Source organism: Rhea americana, unplaced genomic scaffold, assembly GCF_003343005.1.
Source record: "Rhea americana isolate MKP2758 unplaced genomic scaffold, rheAme1 scaffold_22, whole genome shotgun sequence".
NCBI classification, from domain to species: Eukaryota; Metazoa; Chordata; class Aves; order Rheiformes; family Rheidae; genus Rhea; species Rhea americana.
This window is the reverse complement of record NW_028186329.1, coordinates 7848255-7873798: the sequence shown is the minus strand read 5'-3', so window position 1 is coordinate 7873798 and position 25544 is coordinate 7848255. Positions and strand designations below refer to the sequence as shown.

Below are 25544 nucleotides of genomic sequence, written 5' to 3'. Positions count from 1 at the left end.
AAACTACTCAATGCTGGTAACTTGAAGCATCCTAGTAACTGGCCCAAAATTTTACAAATGTTTTAAAAAATGATAAATGTGCAAGAGCAGAATAAAAGAAAAAAAAACTATTCTAATATTTGAAATGTTTTGCAGACTTGTTTTCATTTTTTCTAATTTTAAATATAAGTCATTTTAAAACTATAAAAAAACAAATCTGGTCAACTTCCAGTCACTTATTTTATGCTGATGTTTCTCAAAAAYATTTCAATCTTAATATTGCAAAAGAAAAATGCAATATATCCACATTATTTTATTAATAATCTAAATGCTTACCAAGGTTATAAATCATACATCTACAAAACCCTATAGAACTCTGCCAGAACTCTCTATATAGTTGATGAGTTGGTGTATTTATTCTAAAAAAGCAGGAATATCTTTTTCAAAAAGCACCTTCAAATCCCTTTCTTGGATGACATACTTCCTCCATGCCTCACTTAAATTAGGAAACTGAGATATTTCTAAGAAAATATCTGCATCAGATTATCTTTACTTCTGCCTTTTTTCTTCTTTAAGGGAAGAAGTTCCACCTGAGCACTGCAGCCTCCTACGCACACATACACAAATGCCTGCATTTACAGCAGAATGACTTGGGGCCTGGGCTCTAGGTGAAGTGCTGGATGAAGTGGATTTTCTCTGCAGCTTTAGAATTTACTTAAGAGGTTGAAAGGATTTCAAAACATTTATAAATTCTGCAGGCTCTTACAAAGACATCAAAGTACCAGAGGCATCCTGACATAAATTTTTTGTTAGACCATTTTGATTGTACTAAGATTTTTTTTAATACCCTTTTGAAAGCATCTGTTGTGCAAAAACACTGTTGAGTTTTGAATTCACAAACCTGCTTAATAATAGTTTGTTCTTGTATAAATACTCTCCTTTACATTTTTACCTAGTTCAGAGCACTGGAATGTACATATTATTTTTAAATGATCCTGCTTTAAAATTGAATTCTGTCATATGATTTAACCTAGCATATTCACATGAGACTAAGACAGAGGTATAATTAAAAATAGTTGTTCATCAAATGCATATTCTGTTAAACAGTCAGTAGAATCATAAAATTAAAGGCTATCCTGGCTCCGAAAATGAGAGTTTAAAACTTACTTACAATTTTCATTAATTTGAGTCTTAACCAATTCATTTTTACAAAATCCTAAATCTCTCAGGTCAATTAATTTGCTATGTAAGTGCAAAGCATAAATCAAACTACAAGCATTTTGACAGGATTCCATGTTTTAAGAGATTATCAGTGCATTTTAGAAATTCCCAAGAAATCATATTCTGTATTTTCTAAACACCTACCTTTTGCCATTGCTTTGCAGAAAACAGCTTTTAAGCTCCCCAATTCATAAATGTAATTAAATAATTACATTAGTGCTAATTAACATGAAACTGCAGATTATTTAAGCGCAAAAAACACTATTCAACTTCTTAATTATTCTTGTTCACACAGCATTTCCTTTTGCTCAGGCGCCCTAGGTGCAAATAAAGCATCCCATCTGCTCGTAATTAGAACTAAATAATTTCAGAGAATGTAGCTTATCATTTTGACTGCACATTTGATTAAAAACAGTGTACAAGCAATATCCTGGCTTATTGCTGTAACAGCAACAACACACACAGGCCCATGTTTTCCTATCATTAAAGGAGACTGAAAACATTATCTGTTATTTCAGGGGGAAAAATACAACTTTTTAGTTCATTTCATACAGATGAAAGCAAATTACAGCAAATCACCTCTCCACTGAATAGCGGCCCCCACATAATGACTTTATTTGCTTAATCCCCAAATTAAACGCCGTTTCGAGCGAGGGCCCTGTGTTATTACTCTCATCATGTCGAGAACATTTTCCTGCCGAGACCAATTTGAATAAAACAAGGGGCCTTCCTTGAACTCAATCAAGGAGTCATAATGTGGTGGGTAATAGAGGTTGCTGATAGATTTGCAGGCAAAAGTGTTATACCTAATGATGGGATATGGATAATAGTCCTCCTGGAGGTCCTGATGCGATTCCAGTTGGCTGCCAGATGCTAAAAATCAAGAAGAGCATTGATCAGTGACAGGAAGCTGTAGTGGATTCATCTAGTCAAACTTCAGCTGTTTTTCCACTGTACAGTTAAGCCAGGCATAAATTATATTAATTGATTTAATTACATACTTAAAACATCTTCCCCAATTAATTTAATTAGGTGGCTACATGAAGCTACTGGCAGGGGAAGATTAGAGGCTGCTCACTTAATTAACAGAATATGAATGAAAAAAAGAAAGCAAACATAAATGAAATTGTGAGCACTAATTAAGAGGCTGTCTGCAAACTTAAAYACTTTCTGACAAAGTGGTGACAGCAATGTAGACAAGAAAGGGATTTTTTTTCCAGCAAATTAAGTGCCACAAGGTATATATAGGGAACTAAGGTAATGCAGTTAAAACATTGATTTTCTGACAGAACTACTGAAGTCAAAGTGAAGGGACATTTTCAGTAGAAACACAGCAACAGATTTTGYAGCCACAAAGGCTGAATCACTGATGAAGGATGAAATATGATCCTTGGACAAGTGTATGGTTAAAGGGGGGGAAAAAATGGAAACAGCTTATTGCAATCACTGAAGCAAGAGATGTTTAGAAAAGAAGTGCTGCCGTAACAGCTGGTAGCACTGCACACCTTGGCCCTGATGTAAAAATTCTCCAGGTGTCTCTGACGTGATTCCTGCAGGGTCTTTTTCACACGTGCCATGTGATTATGCAAGAGCCAAGAAATGGCAATCACACCTGATGCCCACTGCTGCTGCCTGAAACGGACATAGGCTTTTCTGGCCCGGTAACAGCGCCACGTTGCTTGGATCTGTGTAGCAGCCATTTCAATACCACCTTGGCCTTTGTATCTTTGGCCAGGTTGATTTAAGATCTTTTTCACAGCTGACTGATTCTTTATCACTGAGAGAATGTCATTTTTGGTGGGAGTCTCATTAAGCTCAAAGTCTGATGCAACTTCCGCCAACTTCTTGCAGTTTATTGTAGCCACTGGTACAGCATAGTCCTTGAGAAGCTTCTCAGTGTGTTCCAAGAAAAAGACAATGCTCCCCCAGGATAAACAATAATGCTGCTTGAACGCCAGAAAGTCTGGGTCTTTCTGATCTATAGTACCATTGCAAACAGCAATATTATAATCAAAGCATGGATCCTGTAAGGGCTGACATGGAGACGGTTTTGGGGTCTGTGGAAAAAGAATAACCACGGATTAAGAGTAATTGCCATYGACTGCAACTGAGTGGTCAAGACATACTTCTGTATTACTATTTACCACACAACTGTGGAATTTATGCATCTGAAATGTAGTAGTGTTGATTTAGTGATTTAGCATATACACATCATAACCACGAAGTCTAACTTCTATTTACCATAAAACCCATTACCAACAAATACCTCAGAGGCCATGCAAGATTATGATCATTTTGATGGAAATACACTAATTGCACAAATAAACTATGCTTGACTGTATCAAATATAATGACAAAATCTTACGAGCTGATCCCTCAGTCTTACAGTGATTCACCAGAATACAATTAGAAAGTAACTACTGTAGCATTCCTACATTCAGATTGCTTCCACCTAAACCAGGTGAAGGGTAACATCCTGCCCTATTAGCTACCCAAGGTAAAACTTGAAATAGAAATGTTCTTGAATCTTACTGGAACTTTGTATTCACTAGCAAATATAGCCAGCAACTCATTAGCTCTGATTTTCAATCCAAGTGCACTGTTTTCAAACTATTTTTACATAATTATGTACATTAATAACTCATTGACCTCCTATCTCCATTTCTCAAGTTAACTGTATTAGCARTTTTCAGACTTCCTCTTTCCTTTTCTGAAGTCCTCAATAGCACAAAAGTCAGACAGCCTAGAAAGATCAGGCRAAGCTTCAGACAGTCTGCTATAGAGCACTACAGTTAAACACAAAGGGAAAGGAAAGTCCTTTTCGCATGGAGATCAAAAACAATCATCAAGCATTAAGCAGTCAAGGTCAAACCTCCCCATAATCTTCTGTAAAAGGGAAGCACTACATTTGCTTAACTGCAGTGAGGGAGATTTGAATGAGACATTAAAAAACTCTTTTTAACAACAACAAAAAAAAAGACAGTTAGGTAGGCACTGGAACAGATGGCCTAGGGAGACTGTGGAGTTACTACCATCGGAAGTTTTCGGAACAGGTTAGAAAAACATCTGTCAGCAATATTATAGTACAGGTAATTCTGCCTGGAGGTCTAGATAACCTCATAAGATCATTTTCAGACACATTTTCTAAGATTCTAGGAAAAGGGAGACAGTTTCAGGTAGGAGAAAGTAGAAATTGGCAATATAGAAAATATTTCCTATTTACTGCAATATTTACTATTTACTGGCTTTAGTTCAAACCCTCCTGTACCAATTCAATGATGAACAATAATTTCCTAAGATATACCTGGTGAAGACAGTATTAAAAACTTGAATAAAAACCTCTCTTTATACTCCTTGTCTGAATACCTKAAGTTGACAGGGAGTCTGCAGTTCAAATGCCAGCTGCTGAGCTGGATGTCTCCACACTGGTGGTGATTTCCTTGACAAAACCATGGAGTTGCTGGATTGAGCTGGTACAGTGTTGTCTTTTTTAGAGGAACACGTGCCATCAAGTGCTTTCTTTGAGCTTGGAAAGGAGAAGATGGCTGTATTCTCAGGGTCCACTTTCCTAATCTCTCCTGCACCAATGGAAAAAAATGCAGCACAGCATTTCATTGCTAACAGAAATGCAGTAGTAACACCAGAAAGATATTTCACCAACTACCGTTAGATATTGGCATACGTGGGTTTATTCTCACGTCCAAGTGGGTTGAAATATTCAGGAACTAAAAACCACTAAGGAATGTCATTGGATGGCCATAAGCCTAGCTATTCTGTAACTGGTTGCTATTGTGAAGACTGAGATTAGGCTACAGAAAAATATACCACAGTTCTAATACATAATGTTCTAAAAGTTCATAATAAAAAAAAGTTCATAACAGTATACCCAGGATAACAATGTAAGAATATTACCACTTTTACTCCATGCTATTCCAGATATAATTTTAGTTTTCAGTTAACCCTTCGCTTTATAAGAATATTTAAATTTGTAGGGATTGTTACTAAACTCTGCTTAGTTTGCTCACCTTCCTTTCTATACCAATGATAGGTTTCCCACTTGCCTTAAGCAGCCAAAAGAGTAACAGTTTAGMGTAGACTTTGGAGCAGACCAGAATTCTATTACTCAGAGTATATTCACTTATTAGGAGTCTCATCTAATCACACTGGCAGATAGATTCTTGATCAGCTGCTGTATGTCACGTTTACAGTGACCTGCAGCAACATTGTTTTTATTCCAATGCTGATGGTCAAATCTTCAGAGTCAGGAGCTTAAGATGTGAAACATTCAGCTAGGAACCTACCAGGATTTTCAGAATGAACAGAGACCAAATCTGCATAGGGATTTAGAAATCCAAGTCCCATTCAAATGAAAGACACCGGATGCTTAGGTATGTCTTGATGTACTTAGGACTAYTTAGAATTTGACCAAGTATTCATTAGCCAACTGCCTCCTTGAAAGATAAAAGACAGCCTGAAAATGAAGTTGTACATGCAACTGTTGGTTATTACCAACCCTTTGCACTCACCTACAACCGACTTCTTGTGCTGTTTGTGAAATTCATGGAGAGGAGCTGGTTTAGATACAATAGGAGATGACTGGAGGGTTATCTTTGCTGCTGGAGGAATAAGCCTTCTTTCAGTCAGGCTCAGAATACCTACAAGATGATAATGTTACTGGACAAATCATTTACACTACAATTATGAACAAAAAAGCTAGTTCATAATCTCAGCTAGTAACTGCATGGAAAAAAAAATAATGGCAGACCCCAGTTCTTCCAATTCCAGTCAAAACTACTACTACTACAAAAAAAAAAAAAAAAAAAAAAAAAAAAAAGCAGTGAATTTCTTTCAACGGCGAAATTCAAGAAAGGTAAATTTTGCCTATATAGACATATACATAAAATATATTGTAACAGTGCTGATTCTGAGAAGGACTAAGGGCTTGTAGAATGGTGATTTAATATACAGAATGCATGAGAAATAACTCACGTAAACCGTAACATRGTAATGACTATGGACTGATTGTTAAAGTAGTCCAAGTATAGGTCTAGTTATTATCGAATGAGCGTTAACCAGATATTAATTATTGCTGTTTATTTTGACCATTTTATTTAGTCATGCAAGAATCCTCTTTCACACATAATTATTCTTCTTCGCAGGAGAAATTAAACACTGMACAATACAAGACAACTGGCTTGAAGAGGAGGGTGCTCAACACATGGCATGTTACATCCTCAGGTAAGTAAATAGTCCGAAGCTGGCCTCTACCCTTGGCAACCTTTGAGATCACAAYTCTTTTAAGTTTGAAGATGACAGAAAATCTAATTACCATATATCCCCTTCAAACAGCAAACAAAACTGCTTTTGTAGAATATATCTGGTGTCTGACAACACGCTCACCTTTCTTTATATCATCTTCTAACAGGGGTAAAGGAGAATCCATGTGGTGAGAGGCAGGCAAAACCCAAAGGTTGCTAACGGTACAACCCTTCACTATCTTCTGATTACACATCTAGGAAGAGAGAATCTTCTTTTAACAAATTCTGAACCTGCAGAAGATGAACTTTTCTACTTATGTAATACTAAATAATAAATACAATTCCTGCTATGAATAGTTTCATTAAGATTTAATAATGTAACAGGACGAGCCTTGATTTTGCTACTCATGAACATGTTGCAGTATTGTCTACTATCATTGGTTTAGTAATTTAAAATGAAGTTAATTTAATCCAATCAATGTCTTGAGATTTCTGCTATGCAAAAATCAGTGTACTAGTTAATACAGAGATCGCAAGAAGTTTGCTTGGTTTTAATGAGTACAGTGTAAACATAATATTTCTTGACAGAGCAGCCTTTGAATACATGAAATTTGTGCACATGCAAGGTACCAGGAAGGCACGGAAGCACTTTCAAACAAGTAAATAAGTCTTCACTAGAAAGAATACTAATAAAATTAAAATATACACAACTGTTCATAATAACTATCACAGAGTTCTGAAGTTTCAGTGTTCTTTAACTACAGCAAAGAGTGCCATAGCCTGCCAATGTGATGTGGAAACACATGCTACACTGGCTGTGCTAAYGTGGGGATTAAACCTCCTTACTTTCCCAAGCAACCTTCATGTTTTAAGTGCCAGGAATTCAAGTAGTGACAAATGTGACTTTGGGATAGTAACATTACATGTCTTTTTATGATCATCATCCTGTATATAAAGCGTTTCATGAAGAAAAGAACAGATCGCAATCTGACACTTCAGTGTGATAGGTATAAAACCTCTACATTATAACCTAACATTTTGTTTCTCTCCTTCTCCAGTGTGCTAAATATCCTTGGTTTCTTTCTAACTACAAATACACATGCTGCTTCCACATGATGTATGGGGCTGCACTCAGCTCCAAAAGAAACAAGAGCCAATTCCTCATTGGGTTCAAAACCTTGCAGCTCGTGTAACTTCAGGGCAATTAAAATCAGTGTGGTCTCTAGCTTGAAGAGAGCAAACCACTACCACCACCAGCAGCAGAGATTGTTTTCTTTTGCCTGGCTGATGCCAGAAATAATAAGACAAAGAAAAACCTAGGAAGTCACAAAAGATCCAGCTTAAAGAAACTCACATGCTCTGATGAAGTAAAAGGAAAATTTAACACTAGTCTACCAAATATTCCTTTGTCAAAGGCTTTTTTGAAATCTAGGTAAAGGTTCTTAGCTTTAGCAGCTAAATTCCCCAAGGATGAATGAGTATACTCTTAACATATGCTGTTCAGAACTTCCTCTGCAACTGCCCTTATTTCAGGTACCTGAGAACCTGCAAAGCTGCCATCTGTCCTCCTCCTCAGCAACTTTCTTGCTGAGCCCCAACAACACAAAAAGGAACCTACCAAATTTGAAGGCATAGGGAACAAGTGCCAGCACACTGGTATGGTATATTATTAACCTCAAGCAAGTATCAGGAGAGGCAAATTGGGTCTTTGAGAAAACTGGGAAGCGACAAGGCAGACTGGATACAGAAACAGAACAGGGGATGGAGGGACTGGGGAAGATCATGGGGACAGGCTGTACAAAGGGAGCCTGTTGGGAGAGGGACAGAGAACCAAGCAGACACGACTAGGGTACGTTGTACAAGGAGACTCAGAAGACAACCCCAAGGATTAGAGAGACTAGGTAAGATAGAAATGGGAAAGGGAGAAACTGGGGCATTCTGAGAAAAATGAAGCTGACAGGTCTGTACAGAGTAGGATGCATTTCCCGCAGTCTGGAGCAGAGCTCAAGATCCCACAGTCTCATCTTTTCTGGTCGGCGAATACCCATGAAACTCAATTGAAAAATGTGGCATAGTTCTGCATGTGACCATAGGCTACTAGTTATTCCATTAGCCTAACAGTAAAAATYTCTATATTGGATAGAAAGGTTTGAGCCACACCAGTAAGCTATATGAAAGATATCCTAATACCATGTGCTGGACAGTTTAATTTACTTTCTTAAAAGATATTTCTTTATGAATGACAAACTACTTTAAAATAATATTAAGTATGTAAAATGTGAAAGCTAAAGAATGTTGGTAGACCTGCAAAAGGTAAATAGTAACACTTCCTTCCTTTATAAAGTATCTTGGGACTTTCCAGTTTAAAATACTAAGTTTTAACGACTAGTTATCACGTTTTGGTACACCTTTTAATGATTTGGATTTTTGAGTGCTATTGTGTCATGATTAGTAGATAACATCAGTTATCAGCTTCATAAAAAGGGGTAGGCAATTGTAAAGAACTGTTTGTAATTCTAATAGGAAAATGGGACAGATCAAAATAAACTATGATAATTTTTCCTCCAAACTTCTGTAATAACACTGTCCACAAAAAGACATTAGGGAGATAGAAAATATGTAGGCTTCATCACAATAGTCAGTCTTTCAAAGAAATCMTAGGCACTCATTTTAGTTATGGCAGAAATGGAGCATTATGCTTTAAGGGATCTAGATATATGAATCTTCATGTCCTTGCATTCCAAGAAAATGGCAATAAGCATATAACAAAGATTAACTTTATACCAGTCAGCATATAAGTGGCTTGATGCCRAGGAAAGGGAATAATAAACCACAGTTTTCTACTCACTCTCAGTCCCAGCAGTTTGCTGAGGACACAGTAAAAAATATATAAAAAGAATGAAATTTAATTAAATAGCAACTCCATTTATAGGCTATTGCTATTGTATCAGTAAAGCAGCACTGATTTTACTACTAGTCTGTTTTACCCCAGTTTAAATCCCAGGAGTTTTGTTATGATAAGCAGCAGTATGAAACATGTATTTCACTAGTGTTCATGCAAGCACAATAGGCTACAAAGGAAAGCAATTCGGGCACAGTGTATGAGTTCAAAAGCAGCTTACAGGTTTTTATTTTTTTTATTTTTACAAAAGATAGATACTTAATTCTTCTTTGCCGTATCCTTCAGTTTCTATAAACTACATGGCAGGTGTCAGCTTAAAAAAAGTCAGATGCAACTTTATAGGGGGAGATGCTTGTAATTTAAGCATTTACACTGCACAATCCCACTGCTAAGTAAATTACGTAATATAGGCAACATAGTAGAACTGACCCAAAATTGTTACCTATGAGAATCTCACCCAACCTGTACATCCCTGTTCTATGTTCTTTTAGCATCTTGTTTACGACATTAACTACCCATTCAATGACTTGAAAATTTCAAGGAAAAATGAAAGTAAAATTTCACAAAACGCTTTCATATTTTACTTTCACTAAATTGAAACTGACCCAATTAAAATAAAAATGGGTTAAAAATAGTAAAAATAATATTAAGTACTACAAGAAAAATGTTTGCATTTAGTATCATTATAAATCACCGAATGGTAATAAAAATACAACAAAATTTCATCCTTCTAAAAGTTCCTCAATGGATTTCCATCTGGTTATCTCAGAGCAGTTTAAAACCTTTTCTTACACTTGTAGCTTTTATGGCACAAAGGCCAGCCAATTTAATATTGCATATACCAAAACTGGCAGCTCTAACTAGCATTTTAAAGTCTGTAGTGTAGACAGAACCAAAAATAGCATGGAAGAAAAAAAACAACAAACATATTTGTAGGTCTCACCACCTTCCTCTCTGGCAAAACCCAAGCTCAGAAGAGCTGCAGTGCAGTCCTTACTGCTAAGAGACAATTGAATTTCAGGCATTTTCTCCCCTGAATAATGTTTTATAGTGAAGTTTGTTATAAACATTATGATTCAGCAAGTATATTTTTATTAAGYCAGCACACAGTGTGCTTGATCATCATGGATACTTTTAAAGTACAGGTTTAAAAGGCTGGAAGGGGGGACTTGATCTGTAGCGCAGTCTAAGGCCTCCTCTGTAACAAGCTTGGAGTGTGCTGAAAAAATGTTTTTTTCATCCYAAGCACTTCTGAGTGTAATCAACGCAGGACTTGAGAAAAGATTTTTGCCCCTTTTAACATGTTCTCCCGTGGATAAGCCTCTCCCACAGGATTTTTTTCTTTTTGTTTCATTTTAAATAGGGTACTTGTTGTAACAAAGGGATTTTTTCCACTAGTTCTATTTGTTTTCTTTTTTACCTAGGCAGGAATATTCAGCTAGAACTTTTTTTGTATTTATAAATATACTCCTCCTCCAATAAAGAATATAGATTAATATTAAATATGGAGAAAAAATAAGTTTGTCACAGACATTTCTATTAGTGTCAATAAACTGCAAGAATATTAGATAGACAAGGCATATTGTAAGTAAATATCTGAAAACCAGATAGTAACAGTGGAAAAAGGAATATAACCAAGTAGTCTGCCATGTCATGATAATCTTCTCCAAACTGCCATCCACCTTCATATTCTCAAAAGTCTTATCAAGATTTGATGTACAGAGTTGATAATCCCTAGAAAAGGAACAAGCCAAACATACCAAAGCGGAAAGACAAGACTTTTAACATATGTTTCCCAGGAAGCTTGTTAAATGTGAGAGAGCTGGATGAGGCCTGTTAAAAATCTAGCAAGATGAAAATGGAGGTAGAWATTGATAAGTACCACAGGCTGAATGGCAACAGTAACTGATATTTTGCTATTGAGCCAAAGGACAGACAGGAAGCACACAAGCTATAGGCTGCTAAGTCAAACCACTCAAACCAAACCAATTCATGTACCAAAACACATGAATACTAGYGGTTACAAATCAACAGAACTTGATGCTCAAGGAAGAGCAGGTGGTGGGTTAGCTGCAAATGATGGTAGAAAAATCAGCTCAGATTATAAAAATTTATGTAGTGGAGTACAGACAGACCTGAGCGACTTTAACAACTTGCTCTCGATYGCAGAATCATAGAAACTGTAAACTGTTAGTTAGAAGCAATCTCTGTCAGGCACTAAGTAAAACAGAGTACTACCAATACTAGATAGGTCCGCTCTGGTTTTGCCTAGCTGAGAATTAGGATTTCATTGTATTATACAGTTTTACAGCCTTACAGTCTAAACTGATATGTTCTTCCTGGGTGGATTTATAAACTGAGCAGCAAAGCAAAAACAGTGTCAGAGAACAGTTTTTTCTGACAGTTTTTTCCTGCTTGAGCAGCAGAGGGTTAGACTAGGTGATCTCTAAAGATTCCCTTCTAACCTCAACCATTCTGCAACACCACTGGTCTATCATTTTCTTTGTAAAAGAGAAACTTATTTTGACAATTAAGCCAAATAAGACTATTTTGTACTAGTTTCATATGACCTAATTTTGGTACTCTAAGAACTTGCATATGGAAACCAGTAGAGAAATACCCAATTGTAAGTAAATAGCAAATTCCCACCTGTGTCAGTAGAACTATTCTAAATTAGATGAGTCAAGTGTGTAATTGCCTTTATAAGAAATTCAAATAAGGATTTTTTTTAAAATAGCTGTCATCTTATTCAAGGAGATTTTTGAGTAKGAAAACTATGTAAAAATTACAGGTTTGCTCTCCTTATTTCAATTTACATATCCCAGCATTTTGTCTACCTGATGATTAGATGCAATAGAAATACTAATAGCATTATTTCCCTCTTTATCTGAAAAAAAATTGCCACTCAAACAAGAAGTCCGATGCACAACCTTAAATACAGAGCAACTAGGCATCTATTCATAGGTCTTACATATTATTCTTATGTACTCTAACGCCTTCAAAGTAACTAGAGATGACTCTGAAATATTAATATCGCATGCATTTAGGAAAAAAAAACAATCAAGCTTTACTCCTCTAAACTGCCATGGAAATTAGATATGATGGTTTACTGCTAGTGTTCTCAGGAATTTACCTCTATCAAAATCCTGCCATAGCAGGTGCAAAAGAGAATAGATGCAGAACTTTGGTGAATGCCACATCTGTTTTTTGAAAAAGGGAACAGAAGCAGCACAGAAGGAAGTAAGAAAGATAATTGCTGGCTTAAACTACAGTACATTTTACTTGTGGGCAAAGGGCCAGCTTACACGACGCAGAATATGCAGGCATATCTTATTGGCATTCAGAGGTGGGCCTGCGTTCTTGTCCAGAGACAGCTGTAAACCAGCAGCCCATAGCATCACAATCAGGCACTGCGCTTTGTCAAGGAATGCTGATACGTACAGAAGCAGCTTCGGCTGCACCCCTACCTAGCAAAATGACAGTCAATCTCCAATTCCAGATGACAAGAACTGGATAAAAACTTAAAACAAATGGTGACCTTTTCAAAAGATTAATTTGTTTACCAACAAAGTGTTCTACGTTTGTCATCTGAGATGGGGGTGACCTTCACATTCCCATTTCCAGGTTGAAAGGATGCTGACTGTAGTCATCTGTTAAGTTAACTCTATCTCACCAATTATTACCCYTTTTATTTTTACTGACAAGTTTTTATTAATTCATTATGCTGCTTATTACGGTTACATACCATAATACAAATGCAACAAGCTTATTTTGAATCACTGTAGCGTAGCATCAATTTGTTTAAGTCTCTTTCTGTTACCAATGCCAAATTATGCTTTGACTGTAATTATAGCCATACGCATAGTTTAATACATAATCAGGTTTTCAGGATCAAAAAAGCCTGTTTTCCTTCTACAACTTCTAACTATTTGAATGAAATTACCCTGTTTTGCCTTACTTTATAGTTTTGGAAATTAATATACTTTCAGTGATAAGCATTAGTGATTAGTGTGACGCAAGTACTGAGTAAAGAATGAATACCTGAGGATACGATTAGAATGGTTGCACTAGAATAAGTTAGTTTAAAAAACAAAAAAACAAACTAGAAAGAATCACTGCCATCATCACTACAGCCACACTATAAGATGCAGCTCATAAAGGCTAGAAATCATCACTGTATTAAATTCTACCTCATGAATAAATTAAAAGGTTCCTAAGTTTACATTATAATATATATTTATATGAAAACAGAGACCAAAAAGTGCCAGTATAACTCTATAAAAGAACAGCAGTCCTAGAAAAATGAAAGGTATAGTTGTGGATCTTTTCTATGTTGCAGCCATTAGTCAGAATTATTTTTGCTGCAATTCAGATTACTGTTTGTTTTGCTAGATACTCTATGGGAAGTGTATATATTTAATAGTTATATACTTATTTTTCATTTGTATCCAGATATAGTCTACAAAAATCAAGCACTGCTCAACTGGCTCATGTTGTTTCAAATAGAGCTACATCCCTCATTTTAAGATAACTACAGAATGCTAGAGAGGATGAAGTATTAGTGCTGACCAGAAAAACAAAGTTCAAAAGGGCAACAGCTACTGCATAATTAATTGTTTTTAGTTGGTTATGAAATCCAGTATCAGCAACCTCCTCACACTGAAAGAACAAAACAGTAATTGTTCTCGAATAAAGTCTTTATTAACKTTTTAAAATAATTTTTCAAACTACTCAAATGGCAGGTCAGTAAAAATTCTATAGAATTTTACATGACTTTAGTTACCTCAAAACCAGTTTGTTTTCAGTTTTGTCACACTTTATATGCTCAGATTTTATATGCTCCTTGAGAGCTCAGATACTGACTCTATGGGGAAAAAAAGGATGCTCTTAATCAAGTGATTTGTTTGTCATTTAGTTCAAAGAGATTCCTTCCGCCACTGCCAGTGAAGCAGCCTTAAAATTTTTGTTCCCATGTGGGGTATGTACATGCGTATATGTGCACACACATGTACACATGTGCATGTGTAGACATATTGCCCTCTAATGGTTGATTAGAAAAAACAGGGTAAGTAGTAGCTAACTTCTTGTAGCTATTTTCCTCCAAATCTAGAGACTATACACTTTTAGACCTGCAACCACACTCTTATTTTAGTTGCTAATATTGATCTATAACTAGCATTCCAGTGACCGCTTGCATAGGTCACCTTCTCCAAAAATACCTTCACTCAACCTCAGTAGTGGATTTTGCAAATCTACTTTCAAACTTTTAACCTAGTGAAGCTAGAACAGTTCAAAACAGATTGTTTCATCTGGTTCAAAAACTTTCAAAAAGCTTCTATTTCAGTAAGGTTGCAAAAGAACAATAGAGACACAAATTACCTACTTAGTTATTTTGCTCATCTCTTCATCATAAACAGTTTCTTAGCAACTGTAAATATGTATCAGAGAGCTTGACTAATTTACGCTAAAYGTTTTATTTAAGTCAACATTAAGAAGTTTTCTCTGATCAGTATATGTTTCAGTGAGAGTGGTAAAACACATGGCGCTCTGCAGTGGTATAATACTCCTCTCTGCRAGTGTTTTAGAGTGGTTCTAAAAAGCTATTAGCCATGATGCTTTTTTTCTAATTAACTCTATATCACAGGGTTAGACAAATCACCTCTTAGTCTGGGCAACAGCTTTCAAAAAATCATTTTTTATAAGTGGCAGCTCACAACTGTGCCATTCACAGATTCTGTTTATGTTGTTTAAAGCCAAACACCCTAAAATTTCTCTTATGGCAGTGAGCTTGCTGCATAATGCTTCTATTACATAAATTAAATTTTAGAAGAGTGTCTTTGTGTGAGACCACTGGACATATTCTTTCATGTGGACCACAGTGCTGCACTAAAATTGTAAGCGTAATTGATCTTTGGAGGGTCGTCTGTGCTTACTAATTTTTTTTTTTTTAAGTATACTTCACAGAAAATGCCATTTTCATGTTAATTTAAGAGCAAAAGCAGTTGCAGAACAGAAATTTGGGAGAATCAAAACTTAACTTTACACAGTTCGAATATTCTTAGTCCAGAGAGAAGGGTGATTTGATGGCCGCTGGTCAGGGCAATCTTCATGACTGCGTTGCAGGAAATGCTCAGTCTAGGCTTCAAGAGAGAATTGCTTTGCACTAAGGGAAACAGCTTGGCTAGAGATAAAAGAAAGGCTGTGTTTCAGAATACATTGTAGCTTGACTATGAGGACATTTCAGGATCTGCAAGACATGGAATTATCTCCATATGCAAAAGAGGGATCTGAATCAGTTCCTCACACTCCAGGCCAAGTGCTCCAGTCATAGGCCTAAAAAGCAGAAAGGGACAACAACTCTCCCCAAAGCCTGTCAGAARAATAAGATGCAAATGTCACCTAAATTCACATAGTCACTAGCTGATTCCCTTTTTGTAAACCCTACCTTTCTGACTCAGTGACACTGATTTCTGGAGCRATAGCGCCATGTTAGGATTGCTTTTTAAATGTCAATTAAAAACAGCATCAAAAGAAAGTACAAACATTTTTCACTCATAACAACCCTACTGGCATTTAAAAGTGGAATGCCTTCACTTCTTGTCAGGAAACTGCCATGTAATGAATGACCCAAAGCTCATTGTTTCTYGGGACCAAAGGGGTCGAAAGCACTTCTTCCTCAATTTTTGGATCACATCCTGAATTCCACAGCTCCAGTTTGCTTACCTTCACTCATAGATTATATCGAGATTACTCACTATGTACATTCCCACGTATACTTGCACCTTTCCAGAACTGGGGTCTTGTTACTTAAACCTATTCTTCTTCAGGTTTGTTTTCTCCAGTATTGCTACTCAAAATGTTTTGTTATATATGAATGTCCGAAAAACGAAATTATACTTTCATTTAAAATAGGATTTTTAATTAAGTCRGATATGTATTAACTTTAATATTAGACAGTTAATATAGATAAAAACATAAGACAATATAAGCTACTTACTGGAGCAGGTTTTTTCTTAGTTATAAGTGGCAGCCTAATCCCACAGTCTTGCTTGAAAACAGCTTTAGCATTGATGTTCTCTGGGTCAAGCATAATTTTCACATTCATTTCCAGCTGCTGCTAAAATATATTATACATACTCTTAAAATAACTGCACTAGAAAGAGGTGTTTATAAACAAGAATTTATTAACAAAGAATATTGTTCATGAGTTTGAAAAACGATCATATAAAAACCATTACTTGATCATCCACATGGGACAAACAGTGAAAAAGCATCTTTTGACTGGATGCTTAGCAAGGCATAAAACTATTATTCACGTATATGATTCTACCAAAGTTTTTTCAATCAACTTTGTTGCAAGTTCTGAAAGTGTCAAATTTTCACATCTTTCTCAAATTAAATTTTGAGCAGAAAGAACAAACAGGTTCRACTTGCTGGATTAATGTATACCATTTGTCAGTTCCATTTATCTGTGCTATAATAAATGTTTTACGGTACTTACAAATAAGAAAACACAGAGCAGCCATAACATTTTCAAAGAACTCCAAGTTCTTCTTATGAACATGACTACTTGTCCCATTGGAAAGAAACAGTTAATACATTCACATTTTATAAATATAGCTGTTCAGATAAAATATACTTTCATTATGCCAGTATGCACATTTTTTCTGAATAGTGTCTCAGGTAAATCTCAGCCTGGCTTTGCCAAATTTGTAATGGAGTTTGCATCTGYGCCTTATAAAACTATTTTAAAAACTAGTCAAGAATAAGCAGAGTATTAGTGTCTAACCATAAGCACAGGTGCAGACACATGCAACACAGGAATTTGTATTAAATACACACATAAAGCACATCAAGGTTAAATGATTAACTGAAGAGCAAACATAGAAGGAAAGATTTAACCAGCTGGGAGTTTCAGCCTGTAATATTGTATAACTGCAGTCAATGGCAATCTTAATATCAGTAGATGCCAAGACAACTATAATGTACCCTGTAACATCTGCATATTCCATTGATAGGGCAGATGATGGCTGAAAGCAAATCTTAAAGTGAGGTTCTGTATCTAGAAAAAGAGTTTTTCAAGTTTTATTTCAAAATGTTTTGTTGAATAGGATCTATATAAACATCTGACAAATACATACCCAAACATTTGGAAAGGAGTTAAATATGCATTCTTCCCACAATTGACAATAATAGTTCAATGGCTATACTTGTCAGAGACTTTAATTTAGGTATCATTGACCTGATGGACCAGAACACCTTCCTTGGATCAGTTATGGTCACTTGACAACACCGGTAGAACAYTTGCTTATAAGTAGAAGAAATAAATAATCCTTATAATTACAAGAATTAAAATATAGTAGTTTCTTAATGCATTGTATTATCTGCACGAAGGGATAAAACTTTCTCTAATGAAAGTTGTTATTATGAAATAAATCTTGCTGGACAGAAAGCAAGGACCACCTTTTTTCCTGTTAAAATAAATCTAAAGTGCATGCTTTTTCTATAATTGCAGAAGTAGTACTCTATGCTTTTACTCAGTAAAAATATCTTAAAGTAAAAAGATTCCAGTACAATAATGCATGTGCTCTGGTTTACACTTGGACCTATATCAAGTGAAGTAATCTCTCTCACTACTTTCACTGCAATAACACTGCTAACTAGTCTGCACCCAACAGGGTTTATTTACCAACCAATGCTGAATAGGGAAGAATCCTCAGATGGCAGGAACTAAYGCAGCTCTAATGAGGTCAACAGAGCTAAGTTAATTTAGAGGGGCTGGGGACCTGGCACTGCATGTGCTTAAATCCCATTTTATGGGCATAGGAATATAAAAAGTTCCCTTTCTGTACAAGATCAAATTAAACATCTTTATAGATGAGAACTCTCTACTGATACATCTATTATGTACATTAGCAGAATATTATTTTTGACAAAAAAATATGCCATATAAAATGCAAGAATCATTACAGGTACATTTGAGCTATTAAACAATTGTATTACTTTGTGAAAGAACTAAAAATGCTTGAGTTTATCCGCACAATCTATTTTCTTCTTTTGATATAATTACAAGCAGACATATCAATGAAACATTCATTTAGATTTCTGTTTGTAAGAACAAAAGTTATTATCCAAGCCAATTACTCTTTTACCCACATGGTTGCACAWAGACAGAAAGTTCAATTTTCACCTCATCAGTGATTTTGTGGTATTTATTTTATTATTATAATGCACCACTGTACAGAAAGGAAACTGCTTGTGCTATTAAACAAGAATTGGAGGGAAATTGAGAGCCTTCTCAATTAAAATAGAAGATTCACAATGCAGACTCCCAGTCAGACTGACAGTGAAATGAACAGCATTGTAGTGGCAGATTCCACTCAGGATAACAAGAATTGAAATGCTTAATAAAAGAAAAGCTGATAAAAGTTACTCTGCTAGCTTAGATGCACAGCAAGTGACAATTCTACATTGGCAGAAGTTGGAGCAGATGGTATCATGAGTCTCTTCCATCTATATTATCCAAGGTCTTACACTTAATCTAGCTTTAACTGTCTTGATGTAGAAGAAAAGAGAAGAGAAAAGCAGGGCAAATAGCTCATTATTACTAACCTAATGCTCTATGAGAAAGGGAATTAGCATGCTCAATTACTAGCATGGAGTAGAATCTACAGAAGAAGTTGATATGTTCATTATAGTTAGAAGTAGTTMAAAAATCATTCTACTTCAACACAAAGGTCAATTCAAGGTGGAGGTCACTTCACCATGTACAAAATCAACAAGTCTTATTCACTATGTAATTCTATTTTGTGGATGTATGTGATACATGGTTTTGAATACAGAGTCCAATTCCTTTATGAATGACTGTATTAATCTTCAAAGCAATCTATCTGCAACTAAACCACTTTTCATGCCTATTTATGGTATTTGCATATTCTAGAGCCCTCTAGAAACATTTTTCATTTATGTCTTTTATTATGTCAATGATGAGAAAATATTAACTTGTGTATTCAGAATGCCACAGAAAGTATCAACTTCTAGAAAAACAAARTAAAGTTGTGCAAGCAATTCACATGTTTTCAAATTACCATACTTTTTAAGCAAGTTTGAACTGACTCACCTACCAGTTAGAATCATAGAATCAGTAAGGTTGGAAGGGACCTCTGGAGATCATCTAGTCCAACCTCCCTGCTCAAGCAGGCTCACCTAGAGCACAATAGACAGGGTTGCATCCAGGCAGGCCTTGACTATCTCCAGAGAAGGAGACTCCACAACCTCTCTGGGCAGCCTGTTCCAGTGCTCTGTCACTCTCACAGTGAAGAAATTCCCCCTCACGTAATAGACAACAATGTCTTTTTTGCCATTGCTATGTAYGGACTTTATAATTATAGCAAGTGGAAAATGCCTCTTCTATTGTTCGTAAGTTTCATCAGAAGAATAAACTTAATTGCAGCACATAAGAACGAAGGGATCAGTGCTTCACAATTCCCCTTACGATGCTAGGTTCACACAGTGCAGCCCTGCTGTTGATATGATTCTGAAATATTGTGTGTGTAAACAATTTTAAGCCTATTCAGACACATCTGTGGGCAAGCTATTTGGTACACGACAAGTACTCTAGCAACATGTACGTGAAAATAGAGCCTGTTCATTTGACTTCAATCCTGCTGTATGTTAACTACTACAAACACAATTTGTGCTCCATTTCTACTTTTACATGGCCTATTATGGACTGCAAATCAGAGACATTACTGTATGAAATTATTTTTTTTCAACTTGGAATCAGCTTCAGAAGCTGATTCCTTTAAGCTTATGTTCTTGGAAATACTCTCTTCAAACRGAAAACTATTCAGTTCATGGACATGTCTTTAAAGTGAAAAGGATTTTTGAAAAAAACAAAGTATGTTTAAATAAGAAAACTGTTTTATAGTTGCAAGTGAGGAAAAGATAGGAACTGAGGAATTCTAGGTGATAGTTTCCCAGCTGGATTTCTCAACTATTTAATAATAAAAGCTTTTTATGTTGGCATGCCAGGCATGTAGAACAGCTGGCAAAACAGTACTGTTTGTCATTTTATTTATAATGGGAAATCGAGGCTAACTTTTGTGTTACTGAATATGCATTTCTAAGAAGATGCCATACATTACAGAAAAAAAAACAGAAAGAGGAAGTCAAGGTAGAGCATAGTACGTGTCACACTCTAAATTAAGCTCACTGATGCACATAGAGAGTTAAAACACCATAGATAAATTATAGAGAAGCTGAACTCTGTTCATTTTTCTTCACAATGTAAGTGTATTCAGATAGGATGGGATTGRAATACTCTATGGAAAACTTGAAACTCTTGTTTTCAAAACACTAACARGTATCATTCTTTTCCACTCAAAACTTAAGGATGCCATGGCTRCTCCATTCCACAAATTCCAAAGTTCTTATTCTTTGAAAATTATAAATCAAAGTGTTTGCTAAGCAATAGACATTTTATATATTAAAAAAGGATGACTGACTTTTTCCAATACAATCTTACAGAATTTCATTCTCAATTTTTTGTGTGATAGAATTTTGTACAAGTTAAAAATCTAAGATTTTATTGTACCTTATCTACCATTTCAAAGAAAATCAATTCTTTAATGCTATTTGTTTTTTTTTTCAAAAAAAAACAGCAATGTAAACAGTAGGCTGCTCATTTTGGTTATATCATTTCAAGTAGCTTCAATCTATATCTTGTAGTTACAACACTAGCACAACAGAGATCCTCTTCCTAAGATTCTCACTCAAAGCTCCCTTGAATTTAAATAACCCCAAATTGTGACAACTTATTATTCAAATCAAATGTTTTTAAAACAAGTCATTTGATGAAACTGCTTGAACTGACCAAAATTCAGTTTAGAATAAAAAGCAAAAATACTTCAAATCCAAATGTTTTAAGGCTTAATATGATTTTATAAGGGTTTCAGTTATGAAAGATGGTGAAACATCAGATTTCAAGGAGAAAAGCTGTATTTATCATACATGTGACTGCCCCAGATGCAAAAGGAAGACTTCCCCACACCTTGCCATATCTTTTAGGTGAAAAAAAGAAAGAAAACCACTTTCAGTCTCAAATAAGGCAAGCCTTTATATCTGTGCTCATGCTATTCTGGCATACCGTTCCAAGTACTTCAAAGGAATTGCTTACAGAAGCACAGTTAAGCATATAGTATTTGCAGGAAGGCTTTTTTCTGGAGGTGCCCTTGAAGGTACAGACTTCCTTTCTTTATGCTGACTGTGAGGCAGGGAGAAGGCTCCTGTCTCTCAGTTCTCTCATTCTGCTGAGAACTTTCTAACACATTCAGTCACCAGATGATATATTAGCCAAAAATGAATCCATGGAGACATGGAACACATCACAATCAATTGATAACCTGCAAGTCCCCAGTCTACACATTTAATATAGTCTATGCCAAGTATGTACTATGGTACTTCAGACCTGTGAATCTTGAGAGATACGTGCTGCTGATTTGCTGCGTTCCTGGATGATCAGGGGTTCTACAGGTACTCGTGGCAAAATAAACTGTTTCTGAGAAGCACCAAAAGGAAGCTCCCTGATTTAGAAGAAAGAAATAAGGTTTAAAAGTTACTTTGATTTTACACATTAAATCCATACTGCTTCCATCTGGCTGAATTTAATGATTATTTTTAAATTCATGTGTAGCAAAAAAACAAAAACAAAAAAAAGAAAAAAACCACAAGAGTTAACAGAAAAGTTGCAGTAGCTACTTGGGACTGCATTTTCTTTTGTATTGCTTTTAACATAAAACATAATAAAGCCAAAATACCAAATGACCAAAATAACCTAATCTGGGGCAAGTGTTCCCCATTCACTTCATAAGATTTTCATATCATAGTTTCCATCTTGCTTTAATCCCTACAATAAAACAGCTGTTCCACTTACCATTTAGGAGGCTGCTTTGAATGTTCTCCTTTATCAGTAGAAGAAATAGTTAACACTTGTCTGTTTATAGCATTTAAATAATTTTCAGCATGCTTCTGTTAGAGAAAAATGTTTAGACTATTAAAAAGGTGTTAGAGTATTAACTCACTTAACTTAGCAATCTAGAGCTTTCACTTGAGTGAAAAGTTCATAGGCTTTGTATTTCTATCAGACTGAAGCAAAATTTCCCTAATGATGAGGCACAAAATAATTTTATCTCTGACCCTCCCCAAAAAAGGAAGTCATTGGTCTAAACTGTTAYGTTTGATGAATCCCATTATGTGCTAATTAGAAAGGGAACTTGCAGGATGGCAAACTCATGGCCCTGCTCACTCTCAGGAAGTTGCTGACAGAGATCTCAGACTAAGGTGTCTTCATCTGTTTCATTTTACTTACTCTCAGTCCAAATTCAGTTCTTTCAATTGCTGTTTCCAGATTGCTAATATCCACAGCCTCTATTTTTCCTTTCAAGTTGATATTTCTCACTTTATCTTTGAGCTTATGAAGATCTTTTTGGACCTAAAAAGCAAATTATTACAATAATCACACTCATAACCAAAACCCATGGGTTTACACAACAGCGTTTAATTCAAACAAAATGCTTCCTAAATATAGCAAAGAAATACATAAGACTTCCTGTAGTTCTGTACATTTACAAACGAGATGGGAAAACACAAAGCTGGTGACTTTTAAAGCCAATGATTAGTAGAGCGCTGAAAAGAAGTTCCTTTTAAAACAAATCTTGCAAAGCAATGGCAGTAAACTTCAGGACTGAAGGCCTTTTGCATGCAATGTTCTTCCTTTACACATTTCAAACATCCATTTTGGCACAAATGGCTTAAAGCAAGCTCAGAAGCGGTACTGGCTTGAAAGGAAGAGGCAACCTGAGCGATCACATCTATCTGTGTCAAAAACACATTTATACTGTGACAACCAAACAAGTTCAAGGTCCCCTTTGGCTAAGGACTATAAARTTTACAAAGCCTTGTTTTTTATCCAAAATTCATAATCAGAAAACACAAGACAAGATACGMTGTTAAGAACTGACAAATTTCTCCAAAGTCCCATCTTCCTGGGTTCTGTGCTGTTCCCAGCAAATTTCCAGAGACACTGGATAAAGCATTCTTTTTTTGTTGTGCCTCACAGAAGAAGAAAAAAAAAATCTACTAAATCTTTGAAAAAGGATGAAGGAAAAAAATCCCAAATCAGATCTCAGGTGCATTTTCTTCCTTTTAAGAACTAGCAGCAGTCTGGAGTTATTTTCCCTTCTTCATATGTCAAAGACACTTCTCAAACTCAGTAGTTAGTGCAGGCAGAACCTCTACTTTTTTACAGGCTGGTAAAGAAGGAACTGAACTTCACTGATCAAGTGAGCAGTAGAAAACCTATGGTGTTAGGAATTATTACAAGCACTTTACAGGAAAGCACATAAACCCATGTTGCTTAGAAACTGAAGAGACAATTCAATTTAATTCCTTTTAGCATGGTGCTCCAAGAGCATGTTTTTTTTTTGTTTGTTTGTTTTCTTAGTCAGTACCCGGTTCAACTGATACTAAAAAATCTGAAGGTACTGATACTCCAACCAAATATAGCTTGCAATGTTAGTTTGATAGATTCTGCCCATGCTCACATCCCTCTAGCCCAGAGGCGAAACAACTTATTTCCTTGCAAGTTGTGTAACTATAGTTTGAGCCTCAGATGCGTGAAGACACTCMCTTGACAAGTACCTACCAGAAGTACAGAATAGTTTCTGTATACCACGAACTACCAATATTTCAATTCTGAAYTTCACTGCTCTTTTCTATAGGCACCTGTGAACATGTTCCTGGCCACCTTACCTTCTCAAGTCACCTGCTGTACTGCAGCAGCTCCAAAAAGTGTCAAAAATCAGATTCTTGACCTYTGCATTAAAAAGTTCCATTTGGATTTTGCAGAAGGAACACACACTTCACTGACTTTGTTACACCAGTAATACTCCCAATGCTGCTATCAATGCAAGGGCTTGTTGGGAGACCTTAGGTTCCTGTACTATCTGCATGGTCTAGTTTCACTGCAACTAGTGAACATCTTCAGATGGCCTCTCTTTGAGCAGGTCAGGTCCTCAGTGTGAAAAATTACTTGAAAACCATAGAGGAAACATGCTATGCRAAAATGTAATACTGTGCTCAACTGCAACAACAATTGCCACTCAACCATTTTATGCATTTATACAGTTTTYCTCCCATCGTATTTAAGCATAGGATGTTGCAGACAGTTTAGAGCATTCACTTACTGTGATGGATTACTTTCCTTCAGAAATAAGKTTGCTACTTAAGTTACATAAATTAGACATGAAAGTAAGAACTAGGGACACTAAGAAAACAGCCTCATAGCTTAGTTATACTTAGGAGTATAACACAGTTATGGCAAGACCAGCAATTACAAGGCATTTCACTACAGTTTTCAACCTGAGAAGTAACACCGTTATTGAATTCCTCAGGTTTGTTTTCAAAGCCCCATCTGGGCCCAACAACCGAGGAGTTTGCCAGCACTAACAGGAGGTCGAAGGGAGCCTTGGCCAACACCCCCARGGGCCCAACCACTCTTAAATCAACGGCCAGAGCCTGCCACGGAAGAAAACCGACAGGAAGGATCACAAGGAAACCAATGTGGAAGCGTAGAAAGCGTTTATTTCAAATTTAGTGCGATATACAGAGCCGCGGAAGGGTCCACGCCGCGAGGAGAGCGGCCGCCCCGCACCCAGGGCCCGGTCCGGCCCGGGCGGCGGCGAGGCGGGAAGGGCCCCGGCGGGCGGGCGGCTCGAGCCGCCTCACGGCGCGGGGCCGCGACGCCTCGCCTCAGCGCGGCGCCTCGCCTCAGCGCGGGCACGAGGCGCGCGCGCCCCCCCCCCCCCCAGTCCCCCCCCCCCGGGCCCGGGGGGTCTGTTTGTGTGTGGGATGGGGGGGAGAAGCAGCCGCCCGCTCGGGGCTCTGCCCTCGACCCACCTGCACCAGCACGGCCGCCGCCTCCGCCGGCTCCTCCTCCCACGGCGCCTCCGCCGCCGCCGCGCCGGCCATTGCGGCCGCCGCCTCAGCGCGCCCCTAGCAACGGGACGCGCCGGCCGGGCCGCACCACCTTCCGCACGGGGGGTGTGTGTGTGGGGGGGGGGGAAGCGAGGAGAAAGCGCTTTAAACCAGCGGCCGAGCTCGCTCTTCTCCGCTTCCCTCCCCGC

General features: G+C 36.8%; 1 protein-coding gene across 1 annotated transcript in view; it reads right to left on the bottom strand.

Annotated features, from left to right (window-relative positions):
- Positions 1-25407, bottom strand: part of IQCH (IQ motif containing H) — a 75544-nt gene extending 50137 nt beyond the window's left edge. The window contains exons 1-10 of the mRNA XM_085305447.1: positions 25318-25407; positions 22730-22852; positions 22295-22389; positions 21830-21944; positions 16358-16474; positions 6601-6712; positions 5727-5855; positions 4567-4778; positions 2706-3257; positions 2007-2073 (exon numbers count right to left, since the gene is read on the bottom strand). Of these exons, the coding sequence (XP_085161573.1) occupies positions 2007-2073; positions 2706-3257; positions 4567-4778; positions 5727-5855; positions 6601-6712; positions 16358-16474; positions 21830-21944; positions 22295-22389; positions 22730-22852; positions 25318-25389 (1594 nt within the window). The 5' untranslated portion in view covers positions 25390-25407. The remainder of the gene's footprint in view (positions 1-2006; positions 2074-2705; positions 3258-4566; positions 4779-5726; positions 5856-6600; positions 6713-16357; positions 16475-21829; positions 21945-22294; positions 22390-22729; positions 22853-25317) is intronic.
- Between the last annotated feature and the right edge of the window lie 137 nt (positions 25408-25544).